General features: G+C 41.3%; 1 protein-coding gene across 1 annotated transcript in view; it reads left to right on the top strand.

Moving 5' to 3' along the window:
• Window positions 1-12380, top strand: part of PIGN (phosphatidylinositol glycan anchor biosynthesis, class N) — a gene marked incomplete at its 5' end in the record, with an annotated part of 67467 nt that extends 55087 nt beyond the window's left edge. Inside the window, 4 exons of the mRNA XM_010009279.1 lie at window positions 183-256; window positions 2999-3041; window positions 4724-4776; window positions 12257-12380. Coding sequence (XP_010007581.1) covers window positions 183-256; window positions 2999-3041; window positions 4724-4776; window positions 12257-12380 — 294 coding nt within the window. The remainder of the gene's footprint in view (window positions 1-182; window positions 257-2998; window positions 3042-4723; window positions 4777-12256) is intronic.
• Window positions 12381-15343: the final 2963 nt, after the last annotated feature.

Raw genomic sequence — 15343 nt, 5'->3', positions numbered from 1 at the left:
GGTTTATTCATTTGCTAAACATGCTTCCTGCGAAATGATTTTCTGCCCTTTCTTGCCAGTATTTTATTTTTGCAGCATACACATTCTGTGATAATTTCAAAAGCAGGAAAATGTTTCCACAACCTGACAAGTTGTTTTGTAAATATGGCTATAAACCAAAATGTAGTTTGTATTTTAAACAGGTTGTCATCCCGTTTGTTCTGGTATCATGTGCTTTCGAAGCTATTCAAGTCACAACACAACTGTCTTCCAAGAGGTACAGTAAGTGCTATAATCCTGCATCAGTAAGGTTTTCAAATCTATTTTGCAAGAATTCAGAATTGTCAAATCTCAATCTAAATTTGAAAAAAAACCACCAAAACCAACCAACCAAAAAACAGTAGATCATGTTGTTACTTTTATTTATTATTACTGTTTGGGTTTTTGTTCAGTGATTTTTGCAAGCTCAGTGGAAGTGTTGGCCCTATCTGAAACAATTAGATACTTAATATTCTTTGTTGACAATACAAAGGAGCACTTTTTCCCCCCATAATGTAGAAAAATTAGAAGAATTTAAAGTCTGATTTCTGTTTTATATTACATCTCTGCCTACAGTATGCTGTTTTTAAAATAACCCATTTATAATGTAACCAATTTACAGCTTTGTAGCACTGACCTCACCACAAATAGCCTTTAAAAAAAAACCAAAAAGGCTGGATGCCTTTCCATTGCATTTCAGTGCTTCCCAGGTGTGTTCATACTATGTATTTTTTGCAGTAGGACTAGACAGCTGGCAGTCCTTTCCTCACCTGTAAAGACAGAACGTGAGACAGGTGCCCAGCCTATGCAGGGTTCTGTATCCAGACTTGAAATACCTTCATGCTTTTCTTTCCTCAAGATCTTTATTTGTTTTAAATGTTAGCCTTCCCTACCCCTTTCAGTGGACGTGACTGAATCGTTTGCTCATCATGTGAGATTATGCATGGTGCTGAGATGGAGGAGGCCCCTGTCAGCCACGTGATTTTGAGTTTTTCACTGTGGGATGTTGCCTGGGGTTGACCAAAAGTCTTGCTGTCAGTGGCAGGACCACTGCAGCAACTCTGTCCTGCATATTGCTTAGCTGAGCAGGAAGAAGCTGCCTTTGCTCAGTTTGATGTCCTCTGCTTTTCTGTTTATTTTCGTCCTGCCCGTGCCCTGCGGGTTATCTCCTTACACAGCACCATCCGGTACTAACAAGGAACAGGGCAGCCTGAAACCTGACTGCTTGTTGGAGGGCAGCACAAGGCTCACCATCCATTCTACCTTGTCTGCCTTAGCTGTGTGTGCACTGTAGTTGGGCTGTCCCTGGGACCCCAAGGAAGGGTATTTGTCCTCCTCACTAAGGCTTATACAAGAGCAGGGCTGCACTGAGAAATTGGGATTGCTCGGAAGACCAGCTAGCGATTTCCATTTCTAGGGCTCAGACATTGTAAAGGTCAGCATTTCCTAACTTGTGAATGCTTGCCTTGGCAATGCTGGTGATATTTCAAGCTTCTATGTAATGTGCATCTGAGTGTGTAAAAGGGGAAACGATACCAGCTTCTTAAAGCAGGGGACATGAGCACATCTGTGCCACTTTGAGGCTGTGGTTGTAACTCCAGCTGGTATTTGTGCTGACTTCATTTAACTGTGCCAAGGTACCTGGAGCAGTGGCACTGCCACAGCATCAGCCTGGGAATAAGGCAGAAACCACAAGATGTGCCCAGGATCCCTGGAGAGGTTGTACTCTGATTATCAGCATGTCCTGAAGTCTGTGTTGCACAATTTGTTGCTCTTGCTGCCCCTGCTAGATAAATGAAGCCATCACAGGGGACAGTCTTGTTTTTGCAGTGTATAAACACACTCTGAAATTAGTGTTGTCCTGTTGTGAAGGGTTTCCTGCAGTTCAGAAAGGCAAAAAGTAGACTTCTGTGATTTGGACAAATTGCTCCTAAATTCCCCGTTTACAGATTAAAGGGGGTTTATGGTTTTTTTTGTCTGTTTGTTTGTTCGGATTGTTTCGCTATTCATGGGTAATGTTCTGTCAGAATATGTTCTTGGAGCTTGCCTGTGAAAACAGCCCTCTAGCTGAGTACCTCCTAGGCACTACAGGATTGCAACATCTTATCCAAGTAAGTAAGAAGAAGCCGTTCAGTGTGGCTGAGATGCTGTTGGTTTGTTGCATCCTTGTTTACTAATGAAGCATAGCTATTGTAGGCAATATCAGAAACTTCCTAATCAGGAGGCATTGATATGTATGTATGTCCCTCCGGCACATATACATGCAACACTACAGCAGGACACTTTCCAAACAAAAAAGCTTTGTGGATTTATGATGGTAGTACTGATATTAACTGTATTCTAGTTAAGGACTTTACTGTTAATGGGTCAGCTGTTTGCAACATTGCTTCAGTGTCATTAACTTAGAAACTAGTTTTAACCAGTTATAGCAATTGCTTTGCTGTAATTTAGGATTTACATAGTTTAATGAAAGAAGATTAGGTTAATGGGGGGAAAAACAGTTCTGCGTGCTCCCTTCTGGTTCCTTTTACTGGCTGCAGCCTACTTTCCAGAAGGAACCTGTCACCTGACAGAGGCTTGTGGGTTTGGGAGCATGCCACCAAAGTGCTGGGTATTCCCAGAGCAGCTTATGGTCACCTAGAGACCTGGAAGGGGCGGGTGAGCATCTCCTTTAACAGCCTCCTACCCAGCAGGGTGGTTGTCAGGATGGGACTGATCGGCTCAGGTATCTGCCTGCCTGTGCCAAACAGCTTTGCTCACTCTTGAGTCCATTTTGAAGCTTCTAAATCAGCTTTATTTGGTCTAACTGGCATATGAGCTCCTTGATCAAATACATTGAAATGTATTTGAGTGATTGAAAGGCAAGTGCAAGAAATCATATCCTAAATTCTTGATGGGGGTTTTAATAATCTTTGTAACATCTATGGCCATAAATAAAGGTTGATGGTCTGTTTGTTTTCTTCTGTTTTTTTCTTTGCAGCCTTTTACTCCTTGTTCTTGTGATTTCAGACATTATGGCTTTGGTAAGTTGTTGTTGCACGTTCTCTTCAAATAAGATCAAGAAGCAGAGGGTTCTCCTAATTCTGTCAAGAGAGATCTGAATTAGTTTCAGACTTCAAAGTTTTTGTAACTAGGGCAGTGAATTGGATTTAAATCCTAGCATAATTTAGAGATAAAACTCCTCCAGTTGAGGAGGAGTTTGTGCTTTGAATTTCATGTAATTAATGCTTCTGAAGAAGCAATATTCTCATAATAACAAGAGACCAAAATGAAATAATAAGTTATCATTCTGAGTTTTTCATGTACTTTCCAATCAAATCCCTGGGAAGAATTGCAATAAGAATATCAGTTTTAGCTGTAAGCAAAGTTTAGTTAATTTTTCAGGAATTTCGAACTTTTTACTCACCTCACCTTCCCTTAGAAAAGAGATTAAAAAGAGAAATGCGTTACCCACCAGCTCTGTTAAGAGTTGCCAGAATCCAGGAGACCAGCAACATCTGAAAAGACACTTAGGAAATGGTATCTTCAGAAAGCTTGTGTCCAAAAATGTAGCTAACACAACACAAAGCCAAACAATACCCCAGCATAATTTTTAGAGATTAAAAGTATGCTTTCATTGTCCCCTCAAACTGTCTTCAACACAGCAAGCAGTGCCACTGGGTATCACAAGATAAACAGAAACCTGGTAGAGTTGGTGTTCTCACTTAGTAGATACTAGTGTAGTTGTGTCCTCTTGGAGTAAGCATTCTTGATGTGATTTCCTTGTACAGTGTGATCTGTGGATCTCGCCTGATAGGAATATCAGTGAGTAAAAATCAAGTAATGACTAGTTTGTAGAGTGAGAAATTGAGAAGGTATAGTTTTGTGTAGCTTCATAAAAATGTTTGTGACTAATCTGATTTTTTTGTAACTTCCACAGGAAAAGGATTTAACTATCAATAAACCACACTCATAGCATTCCACTAGTGAAATCAGTCTAACTAGACCAAAAGAAGAGTGCAGGCATGTACTGGTGTGTAGCAAGCCCCAGTATATCCGGATCTTATATCTCATGCATTCTCCTATTTTGATTTAACTATTTCAAAACAGTTAGAAAATGTGCTTGCTGTACAAAACAAAGTATTAGCAAATAGGCTTTATGTGCAGCAGCTCTGTGTATATCAAGAAATGAGAAAGTTGGCAGGAAGAAAAAGAGAACTGGTTTGTGGTCTTGGATCCTTGTGGCCACCACCTAGGATCTGGGCGATTCACTAACACACACATGCCGTCTTCTCCCAACGTTATTCCCATTTTACAGGTGGGGAACTGTCAGAGTTGCCCAAACAAATTTCTGGTGGAGAACCAATGTGCAGCCTTCTCTTTGGCACTAGGTGTTATTTGGGAACCCGTTATTTCAAACAATAAGATGGCTTGGCTTTTCTTACGGATAAAGTTCTCTGTTAGTAATTTTCTGCTTCTTGCAAGCCCAGCTTGACAGAACTTAGTCCATCTTTATCTGTTTGAGTTCAATACCATCTTAACTCTATTTCTGGCTCCTAGACTATTCTTTACTTTGGTCCAAATGAGCATTCCTTGAAAGGTCTTGCCATTGTTCTACTTGAAAAAATTAGAAACTTGGAGTAAACAGCCTGAAAACATGGTTTTTAATTTTGTGTTTCAAATTGTGCAGTGTTGATGTACTGATCAAAGTTATTTTATTTCTTAGCATTTTTTCTTTTTGGTTAAAGATTATGGAAGCTGGCTGGATATTGGAACAAGGTACAGTATTTTTTTTTGCCTCCATTGCCTTTTTAACAGGCTCATAGGTTAATATTGTTGTTTATCTACTCAGAACTCTTGTAATTTTTCCCAATTACTCTCCTTAATCAGACGCTTCAGTTATGTTCCCTGTACTTAAAAAGCATGTACGTGCATGTGTGCACACAGGTATACATATATATATCCCAAGCTAAAACTTGGGTCTTAAAATCTGTACCAGAGCAACATGGAGTAAGTGACGAATCTAGCATGGCAAGAAATAGTAGCATTTGTTTGATTTCTAAAGAACAGTGATCAAAAAAAATTTTGTTTATTGTTTTATATTTTAATTAGTTTTAATCACTGGTAAAATAACAAGCCTGTTTATTGTCTTGAATCTAGTTACGTCTTCATACACGATCTCCTGTGAATTAACGAACCATGCACAATTATGTTGGTGGCTACCAAGACCCATGCATTTATCCTCCTCCTAGTTGGGGAAGAGTAAATCTGTAGCATTTAAACGTAGAAATCACAGCTAAAATTAGAATTTGATTTGCATTAAGAGTCCTACTAGCCTCCACAGAACACATCATGGGGTAGGTTTTCATCTGCGCAGTCTTGTGAATAGTCCAGAAATAGCAAATACACATTTCAGATTTACCTTCCCTGAGTTGTGGAAATAGATAATATGCTATAATAAGATTAGTAGGGAATGTGTTGTTAGTAATGCAGCCAAGCTGGTCACTTGACATTGTTACTTAAACAGAAGTTGAATAGTGACCCATTGTTAATGTTCTGTTTAGTCTACATTTACTCTGTGCATTGCTGAGCCCCAGTGTTCCCTGCAGTGCATGCATGTGTGTGCGCACACGTATTCTGCCTGTTTTCTTTGGAGGTTCAAATTCCTGCTTGTAGCTACCTTTCGAAGGTCCCTAATGGGAGGAGGCACGGTCAGATCAAATAGTGGAAACTGTGCCTTAAAATTTTTTAGCACTTTTTTTAACACTTCCTTGCTATGGTCAGTTTATGGTAAATCAGATGGCCTCATCCTTTGGTTTGAATTCCTGTGCAGATTAATAAAGGTAGTAAAGACCTCAGAAAAGCTCTGTTCTGCTGGGCAAGAAGCTTTCTAATTGGGAGTTAGCAAGCAAAACTATAAATTGTTACAGGTACCCAAAACCTTCCTCTCCAATATACAGTCTTCATCGTGTAGAGATTTACAACACTGATGAATTGTTGGATCCATTTCAGCTGGAAGTTTGCCTTATCCCAAAGAGTTTAGGGGAGCTCATTATGCACAATTGTAATTCTGCCTCTCTGTGTGTGTACATTTTGAGCATTGAAAAAAAGCCCTTTAAAAGAGTAATTTGTAATTAATTTTTAACATGGTAATGCTTAATGCTCAGGCAGCCTTAAATTTGTCATTACTTTACTTTTGAGTGCTTGACTTTACTACCTGTGTTATTTTATTATTGTCCCTTTATACATGTTTTTTGTGTGTGTGTGTTTATGCACAAAAGGTAATAATGACAAGGTTGCATAAGAAAAAAGGTGAAGCTGTAGGTGCAGAGCTGAAGTGGTCCTTCTTTTATCTAGCATGAGCAATACTTTGGCAATTGAACCTTCTCCTCTGAGCAGATTTCTAATGTGTGATCCTCAAGCTTGGTGAAATTATCAGGCAACAGCAGAAGACTTTTTCGTTTATTCCTGAAAGGGAAGATGAACTTCATGGGGTTTTGGGCAATTCCCAAAACCAGTGGGAGAGAGATACTAACGTGGCGCTTTCCTGTCCTCCTGTTGCAACAGCAGTGACAGCTCTGTGGCATTCCTATTGCAGTGTCATCTGTTGTTGCTTTGGCAGCAAGGCCTGAAAATACCCTGTCTCAGCTGCCATTTTAGGTGTTGCCAAGATTTTACCAGGAAGGCTGAGTCAGTTAAGGAAATGATGGTTCTTTTTCTTCCAACTGTTTGTATCTCAGCAAAATCTGTGTAGGAGTTCATGGAACAAAGAATAGGAGCACCCTTAGGGACAGCTGCTCTTGTATTTCTTGTTTTCTTCCCCACCCCTCCCCCCCTGTTTTTCCCTCCTCTTCTTTCCTTTGTTTTTTTTTTTTTTTTTATTTTCTCTTTTTTGTTCTGTTTTTCCTTTTTTTTTTCCCCTGTTTTTCTTCCCCCCCCGCCCCGTATTTTTTTGTGGCACTGATCAGAAATGTGTGTATGCATGCGCACAGTTATCAAGGTTCATTTTATATTACTAGTTACCACATCATTGAAGTCACAGGTGGAAAAGCAGCAATTTAATTGCTCAGCAAAGATTCGTTGCTCTGAAGTCTGTCAGAGTTCAGTGGCGTATATGCCGCATTTGCAAGGCTCATGATGTGTATTTCCATACTTGTTCTTTTTTATGCTGATAGCTTTCTATGGATTTTCTAATTATCACGCTTCAAAACTTTTGTATGTCTTCTCTCTTACTGAGAATATGCAAGTTCAGTAGGAAACTCTCATTAGGCAATCCTTGTGTTTTCCATTACCAGTGGTCTTAAGCTTCATGTGTAAGAAGAGCTGGTTTTAAATCTATTACGATAAAAAGATGACCTTCACTCTTTTATATGGTGATGTTTTGCTTCCTAGTGGATCTCTCACATTGTTTGGAAGTAGGGTTTGTTTACTAACATATTTACTTTGTAGGGTTTTTTTTCAATTTCACCAGTAATTACTGGCTTTTGCATCTCATTCTACCATGCCTTAACCACATATATGCCATTTTACCATGCCCCATATCTGCCTTAGCAATGTGATATCTTTATTCTCCTGGTTGAATTCACCATGCCATTAAATACTGTCTTTGAATGTAAAGAGATTTCTACTTTCCCCACTCTTACAGGTCATTAATGAAATGCTGAGCCACAACAGATCCAACATACAGTCCTGCATTACCACATTCTGCAAATTATCAACGCACCATTGATTCCCTCTTCTCAGTAAATTATCAATTACCATAAATATTTATGGCTTCTTAGAAAGTTTTAAAGTTCCTTTGCTTAATGGTCATGCCAAAATCAATGTGAACTTGCGTTTCAGGGAGTGTTTTTTATTGTTTTGATATAATAACGGGATGATAGTCTTGCAGTGAATGCAGAACTTGTAGCACTGATTTACGCAAGCTTGTAAGGTCTGCTAATCTTAGCTTCTACTATATACCTTGAGGTCACCCTAAATTGCACCACATGCCCTGAAAGAGCACACCATTACATTTCATAAAAATAATAATGCAGTTTTCCTAGTATTTTAAGTGTCAGTGTGTAGTATGTGGTCATGAGAAGTTTGTTCTGACAGTCTTTTAGTTTTGAATAACAAGCAAATTGAGTAGCTGGCTTTTCCTCTTCATAGTGTCTAAAATAATTTCTCTGTAGCTTAAAAGGTGTGTTTATCTCTACAGATAGATCTAGCCTTTAAATCCTGCTATATCTATATAGTGTATGCGATTTGTAAATAGCTGTATATTCAGATAATCAAGATAAATCCTAAAGCTTCTTTATATAACAGTATTATATAGTTATATACAGACACATACTGTACTATTCCCTTCCTCTTTTTATACCAGTTGCTGGAAAATAAAGATACAATCTTAACTGTCTTCTGCAGTTTCAAAGTTCAGGGGACATAGATAAAGCACAGCAGACTGTTTTAGGATAGCAGAATTGATTTCAGGTTTGGGATGCTGGGGCTTCTGTGTCTGACTATTAAGCTAGAGGTCTTGTAACTAGAAGGAAAACAGTGTTTACCAATGATTTCTAAAACAGGAGCTAGGAGTGATGTGCTTTCTGATTTGTTTTGTGTGAAAGAGAGGGTGTAAGATCCTGGCTGGAAATGCAGGAGACTTAAAATTCAGAATCTGAATCTGGGGTCTCAGTGTGTGCTTGGGAGCAACCTCACCATTTAGAGTAGCATGTCATGAAGAAATAAGGTCCTTGGACTCTTATGGAGAGTGTTCTTCCAAGTCCTTGCATTAATTGTTTTTGTTTTACTTGCTTTATTTCTAGTTTTTTTAATTGCCATGGTAACTTACTCCATCTTCCTGTCTTCCCAGCTTCTAATCAGGTCTGCCATCTTAGGAATTAGTCTGTCTTGGGAGAAAGACACATTTTGGAGCAAGATTGATTCACCCCCCACCTTGTTTTGTACTGATCTTTGATTCTTCTTGTCTTTGCATATATCTTGCTGATGTACACTGTCACAAACAAAGCCAGGAGATGGTAGTGCTTCATATGGTCTCCTCTTTTTCCTTGATGCCAAAACAGGTGTCTTCCTTCCTGATAAAAAATTTTCCTAGCACCAGCTTTGCCTGTTGACCTTGATCCATACCCAGGGCACTCACCTTTCCTTTGAACAGAACTGCCTTACCTTAGATCATATGTGATCCCCTCCACCAACTACCTTTTCTCTACCATTCTGTCCCTGCTCATCTCATCATTTATAAGCATTGCTCCACTGTGCCCCACTACACCATTCTCTTGTACCTGTTTAATGTCTCTCTTTCCTCCACATAGATCTAACTTGCCTGGACCCTAGAATCTCACTCCTTTTTCTTATTAGCTCATGTTTGACTTAGGATGGAGGAAGCCTGTTTTAAGAATTGCCTGCTTCACTGTATCTACAGATCCAGTCAAGGGTGCAGTTCTGACCAAGATTTTGCCACAGGTGTTGTAGCATATACCTGTGTCTGCTTTGTTTATTTAACCACAATATTACCCCAGGCTGAAAACTAACTTACCAAGCAGAGCTGCCTGCAGGCTCTTCAGCACCAGTTGCTGGTAGTCCCAGAGATGCGGGCTGTTTGTAATTATGTGACAAGTACACTGAAATTGGTTTTAATTGTGCTCTATAGCATTAAATATATATATGTATTTCTTTATTCTGAACATCAGATATTTTAATAAAGGAGTATAACTATTCAGCCTTTTGCAATATAGCAGGGGAGAAGTGTGTTCATCACTCTCTTCATGAAAGTGTGGAGGACCCAGTCCTTCAAATGACAGGTAGCAAAGCAGAGTTTTTGAGATGTTTTCCTTTGAGAACACCCCTCTGTGTCCCCCAAAATCATTGATTAGCACTCACATATGGAAAAGCTCCTTTTAGTGTGGACAGGAGCTCAGATGCCTATGTAAGAACTAGGTGATGTCAGCAAGTCAACAATCCTCTGGTTGCTGTCTCGGGGTGTCTGTAGGAATAAAGGCAGGATCTTCATTTGGCTCCTGATTTTCAGATTTCTCATTCAAGCTTTCTTTGAAAGCTAGAAAGTGGTGTTGCTACTTCAGTGAAAAACTGCAATTCTGGTGCTAGGGGGGAAGCTGAGGTGTTATCAGCAATGCACAAGATGTTAGGCCATCCAGCTATTTACCAGAGTGACTGTCGCTTTAAAAGCCATACAAAGTTCTGTACCTCTGGTGCTTGTATTTGGTGTGATGTGTCCTTGGTGCTTTCCCAAGGGCACATTACACCACTAAGATAACTGCAAGGAGGGTTTGACTTTCAGTTGGCAACATGTGCTCTCCCATGGAGAGCTGAAACCAAACCTGTAACACACCCAGGTGGACTTCATAAGGCAGCTCTTGAGGGAGTTGTGTTATCTTTCTTACTGTAAATGTGCTGTGAGCTACGAAGTCCAAAGTGCACTGACCAGGTGAAAGCAGTCTTTGTGCCCGACTTCATGCTCTTCTTGTGTCATCTTACACCTTCCCACAGAAAGGGGGCAGGAGTATGGTTCTCACAGGTATGCTGCTGTGCTTAGCTAAAGCTGGAGGGTGTAGATGCTCATAGGGAATGCATGAAAGAAAAATGGTACCTGGTACATTGAACCTTGAGTTGTTCACGTTGTTTGCTGCATACAGGTGGGAGTTTACACAGGTGCAAAGTGCTGGCTGTTAGGGTAGGCTGTTGCTTGTTGAGGTCTGGGCCCACTTATGCTGGTGGATTTTTGTAACTGATTTCTTAAAATTATGTATTTTGAGTGAGGTATTTGTGAGAAGGTTTAGTCAGACTCAGCTGAAACAGAAAAATATTGCACCATGAGTGAAGTCCCGCTGAGTGTTCTCCATACAGTTTCGTCAGAGCTTGGCTACTTTGGTTGCTGGTACCCTGGCTATGGAAGAGCTCCCGCTCATTAGTGAACTTTTTGGATTACTTTTATTCTCTCACACTGGTTAGCAGCCCAGCTGTAAGAGCTGGTGTTTCTCCACTTCACAGAGCTAAATTGCACTAGGCTAGTGCCAGGGTTGTCACAGTCTCGGGGTCGTGAGGATTGATGGCGTCGGCATTACGAGCTTTACTGCTCTTCTGTGGCTAAACTCTCAAACTGAATGAGTCCTCTGGCAGAAATTCCAGGTCATTAAACCAGCAAGTGCTCCTTGCAATCCTTTTGGTGACTGAATGCAGACTTCATTGAGTCTGATGCTACCCTGCTCGTCCTAAAGAGCCATCTGCTTTGAAACAGTGGGTGTGGATGCATCAGGAGGTATGTGTACATCTCGTGTCAGAATGCCAGTATCTTCAGTAGTACCAGGAGAAAAACAAAGAGCTGCACCGGATGCATGATGGACATCGGTGCAGCACTGTTTCATCTGCAACTTTAATCTGAAATGTCACTGGATTTGGAAAAATTCTGATTTCTTAATGGCTTGTGGTTTACATTAACAGCAGCCTGATTCAGACATTGGACACAGAATGCTGACTATCCTAGGTAAAATCTCAGTCTGACCCTAAATAGCCCATCTGTAACACTAGTGAATATCAGGTACCAGAATTTGAGGAAGAGAACAAGCTCTTTACACGTCATCCTTTTAAATCGTTAGTGACTTAAGCACTTCCTAACCCATAAGCTGCATTTTTGTATGGTGTTTATTAGCCACTCTTGAACTCATTTCTTTAATCTCTTTGAAACCATTTGTCACCACAGCAGAGAATTACACAATTTTTAGAAACGTGGAGTGAAAAAGTAGGTTGTTTATTGTTTTTTATTTTAAAGCTGCTTATCACTAGAATAGTTTTCTCTAGAAAACTGCACTTCAGCTGATAAAAATATCTAAATATCTGAGTTGTCTTACTAGCAAGGACTGTCTATCTGATAGCAAGCTCTCACTAGATTTTGTGTTATCAATTCACAGCAAATGGAAGTTTTGCAATGGTTTCAGCCACATATGTTGAATTACCAATTGAATGAATTACACCCAGTACCTCTTACTCACTTGGGTGTATACTTAGTTGCATTTTCTATTGTCCCCACTATTTTATTTTGTTACAGACTTTGTTTTTTACATGATAGTGCTGCTGTAACAGTTGTCTTCTAGGAGCAGCATATATAAAATGACATTCTGGGCCAGTAATTAGGCCTAGTTAGAAAGAAAAATATTCAGAGATTGTTTATGTCAGGGTTTGGGTTTTTTGGACTCTGCAAATTTGCATTTTTCTCTCACCTGTTTTATCCGTTTCATCTTTGCAGCATTAGCCACTATGTGCTCGTGATGTCACTGACCATATTTATGATGCTGATGAATGGGCTGGCCCAGCTGTTAACTACACACAGATTTCAACTTCCCAGAAGGACTAAGCACCATTCCACATGATGAACTGATAAATGTTCCTGCCTTATTCCCATCCTCGGGCTTCCTCTGAACCAACTCCACCTCTGGAATGTAAATACAAGTTGATGGACTGGAGTGCCAAAATCCCACCCAGGGATAAGAGTGCTCTGCTGGTACAGATTAAATGCTGCCCTGTTTCTGAAATTTGCATTTGGAGATTGCCATTTAGCCATCAATGGGGCTCAAAAAGCCTCAGCTTTATTTTCCAGGTGTACATATTTCTTGAAAATAAAAACAAAAAAATCTTTTTAAAAGAAATAGGCAACCGTCTTTTGGGCCGGGTTTTTGTTTTGGTTGTTATAACTTGTCTGGCAGCTGTTTGTCTCACACATACTCGCTCTCAGCAGGAGTCTGCAAAGTCCTAGATTCATTTCATGTCTTGCATAAGCATCTCGCAGACTAGAGCATAAATGAAATCAGTCTGGGCAAATCACTGATTTGTATGTACCCAGTGTGGCACGCACATTTGAATATCTCTGAAACTGGCTATGCTTTGTTGCAAGCTGTGTCAATATGCAAGTGAGAATATGTTGAGGCAGGTTAAGACTGGTGCAGTGTGAGGCTGCTGCTGCAAAACACCTTTTAGCTAAGCTTGGTGCGAACTGCTGCTGCTGACCGTGCTCTGCTGCTGCCTCCTGTGCTTGGGCAGGCTGAGCAGCATGCCAGCTCAGGTAACTGATCCAAATGAAAAGGAACCTGATGAAAGAACTGTAAAACAGCATTCAAATCCCCTGCTCCAGCTCATGCCAGGGCAGTCAGGAAGGTTGTTTCAGTGGCAGCTCAGAGTTAAATCGGCATAAAGAGGTCATGAAACTGCAGCTGGAAGTGGTGGTTTGCATAGCATGATGCCATATGGAGGCTTTTCTCTTTGTTTCCTTGCTTTCCTTTCTTTTTGTGTTCTGCTCCTGATTACAAGCAGCCTGGGTAATGGCTGTGCCATGAATCAAACACAGACACAAATTCCCTGGTTGTATGCTGATTACAAGTGAGAGCAAAGAGCCAGGGTGCTTACAGGCTCTGCTGTTGCGGGTACATCTGGGGACCCAGTAACCGTAAATCCATTGCAGCAAGCTTTGAGGTAGACTTGTAACTTTGTAGGCCTTCTGACAGCAAGCACCAGCTTCTCTACCAGTACCCCCCAGCTGATTTAGTAGCATGGACTATACCTCACTGCTTCATTATTCCTTGAAGTCAGCTGTTGGGAGAATTACACAAAATTTGTGTCTCCTGAAGCAAAAAATGTATCTCCTGCTCAGCAGGAGTCTGTGCAGAGCTAGGTGTCCTGCCTTTGAAATGGGTTTTTCCATTTACACCATCAGCAAAAGGGCCTTTGAAGCAGCTCCCTTTGCACAGTGAAGGAAGCGAGTGAAAGGAAAAATTTTCTTCTTTCTGCCCCATTAGATTATGGCATCGCTAAAAGTTGTGCTGTGTAATACCCCTGTGTCACACCCCCAATTCACAGCCAGGCCTTCCTATCTAGGAGCTGATAGAGAAGGTACGTGATGCTGGCAGCCAAGGCTAGATGTTTGTCGTGAGGGTTGCTCCAGTGCTCTTTCCAGCCATCTGGCATTTGGCCATGGTCACGTCTGTTTAATGCTCTGGAAACTAGTCACCCCTCTGCAGGAAGTTTGGCTGGGAGAAACCAGTCACAAACCTCCATCTGCGTGTTAAGTGCTAGAAAAAATACGTATCATGGGCCTGCAGTCATCTGTGCAGCTTTGGGGTGCCTCTTGAGAGTGTCTGGGCACTAGAGGGAGTAATTTTTCCACTAGGTAATGGTCCAGTGGACATAGACTCATAGAATGGTTTGGGTTGGAAGGGACCTTAAAGCTCATCCACAACAAAGGCAAGGAGCAACCACGGACAGGTAGAAAGTTGCTGCTACAGCAAAACCTGTGCATAGGCATGGGAATCTGCCGCACTTGTTCTCCTTAGATCTAGTGAGCCTCTGCTATGGACAGCTATCCCCACCTCAGCCCCAGTCTCCAGGTATCTAGATTGTACTGTATCATTTCAGGGTACTGTATCATTAGCTTTGTGTGATCTTCCTAATGCCTTGAGTCCTCTACCTACAGTGCTGTCATTTCAGGACACAGAGCTACAGGCAGCTGTACCACTGAGCATCCCAGTCTGCACTGCTGGGGCGATTTCTTTGCAAAACTGTCTGTAGAACAAGTTCACTGGTAGGAGCAGCTGAACTGCTGGCATGGGTGTGATACGAAGGAATGGACTGAAAAAGTAGGAATGTGGGACCCACAGCCTGCCACCCTGAAGGCACATCTTCTGCAGGCCTGTCAAAACTGTGTGTTATCTATGACAAGACCAAGTGGATGTCCTACCCTCTAAGTGCAAACACTGGAGGTACATACTGTCTGGTGCTGCAGACTCCTGGGACAATGCACAGGAGCTCGAGCCTGATGTCTTTTCTTACCACAGGGGGCTGGTAATAAAGCAGCATCTCACCCTACTGCATCTGCTGCTGCTCATCTGTGGTAGTAGGAATAATCCATATGCTCTGGTATGCAGGCAAGTGGAAATGGCTGTCCAAAGTACAGCCTGCATCAATTACTCTTTCTGCTTATGATCTCTTTCCACAAGGTAGGTTTTGATTTTCGCATCCGTTCTTTTAAGAGCAGAAAGGGAACGATGAGCATGGGGAAAAGTTTGCAGCACATGTGCTGGTTTTCCCCCAGTGCTCCTCTGCAGGGGTCTGTTCTTGTTTGTCATTTGCTCTGGTTGGGCCATAGTGGTAGCAGCCTTAGCTGACCTTTCTCTTTCTCAGCACTGGTCCTTTGCATCTCTGCTGTTCATGGATTCAGTTTGTAGCTGAGGCTGCGGGAGTGCTGGAGCACAGCTCTGGTCGAGAGGCAGGATTGGCTGTGCTATTCCTGTGTCTCCCCAGGGAAGGCTCTTGCTGGAGTCTTGGCCTGCACTTTTGGGTTTAT

Source organism: Nestor notabilis, unplaced genomic scaffold, assembly GCF_000696875.1.
Source record: "Nestor notabilis isolate BGI_N333 unplaced genomic scaffold, ASM69687v1 scaffold27492, whole genome shotgun sequence".
Classification (NCBI taxonomy): Eukaryota; Metazoa; Chordata; class Aves; order Psittaciformes; family Psittacidae; genus Nestor; species Nestor notabilis.
This window is presented reverse-complemented; position numbering and strand designations above follow the sequence as displayed.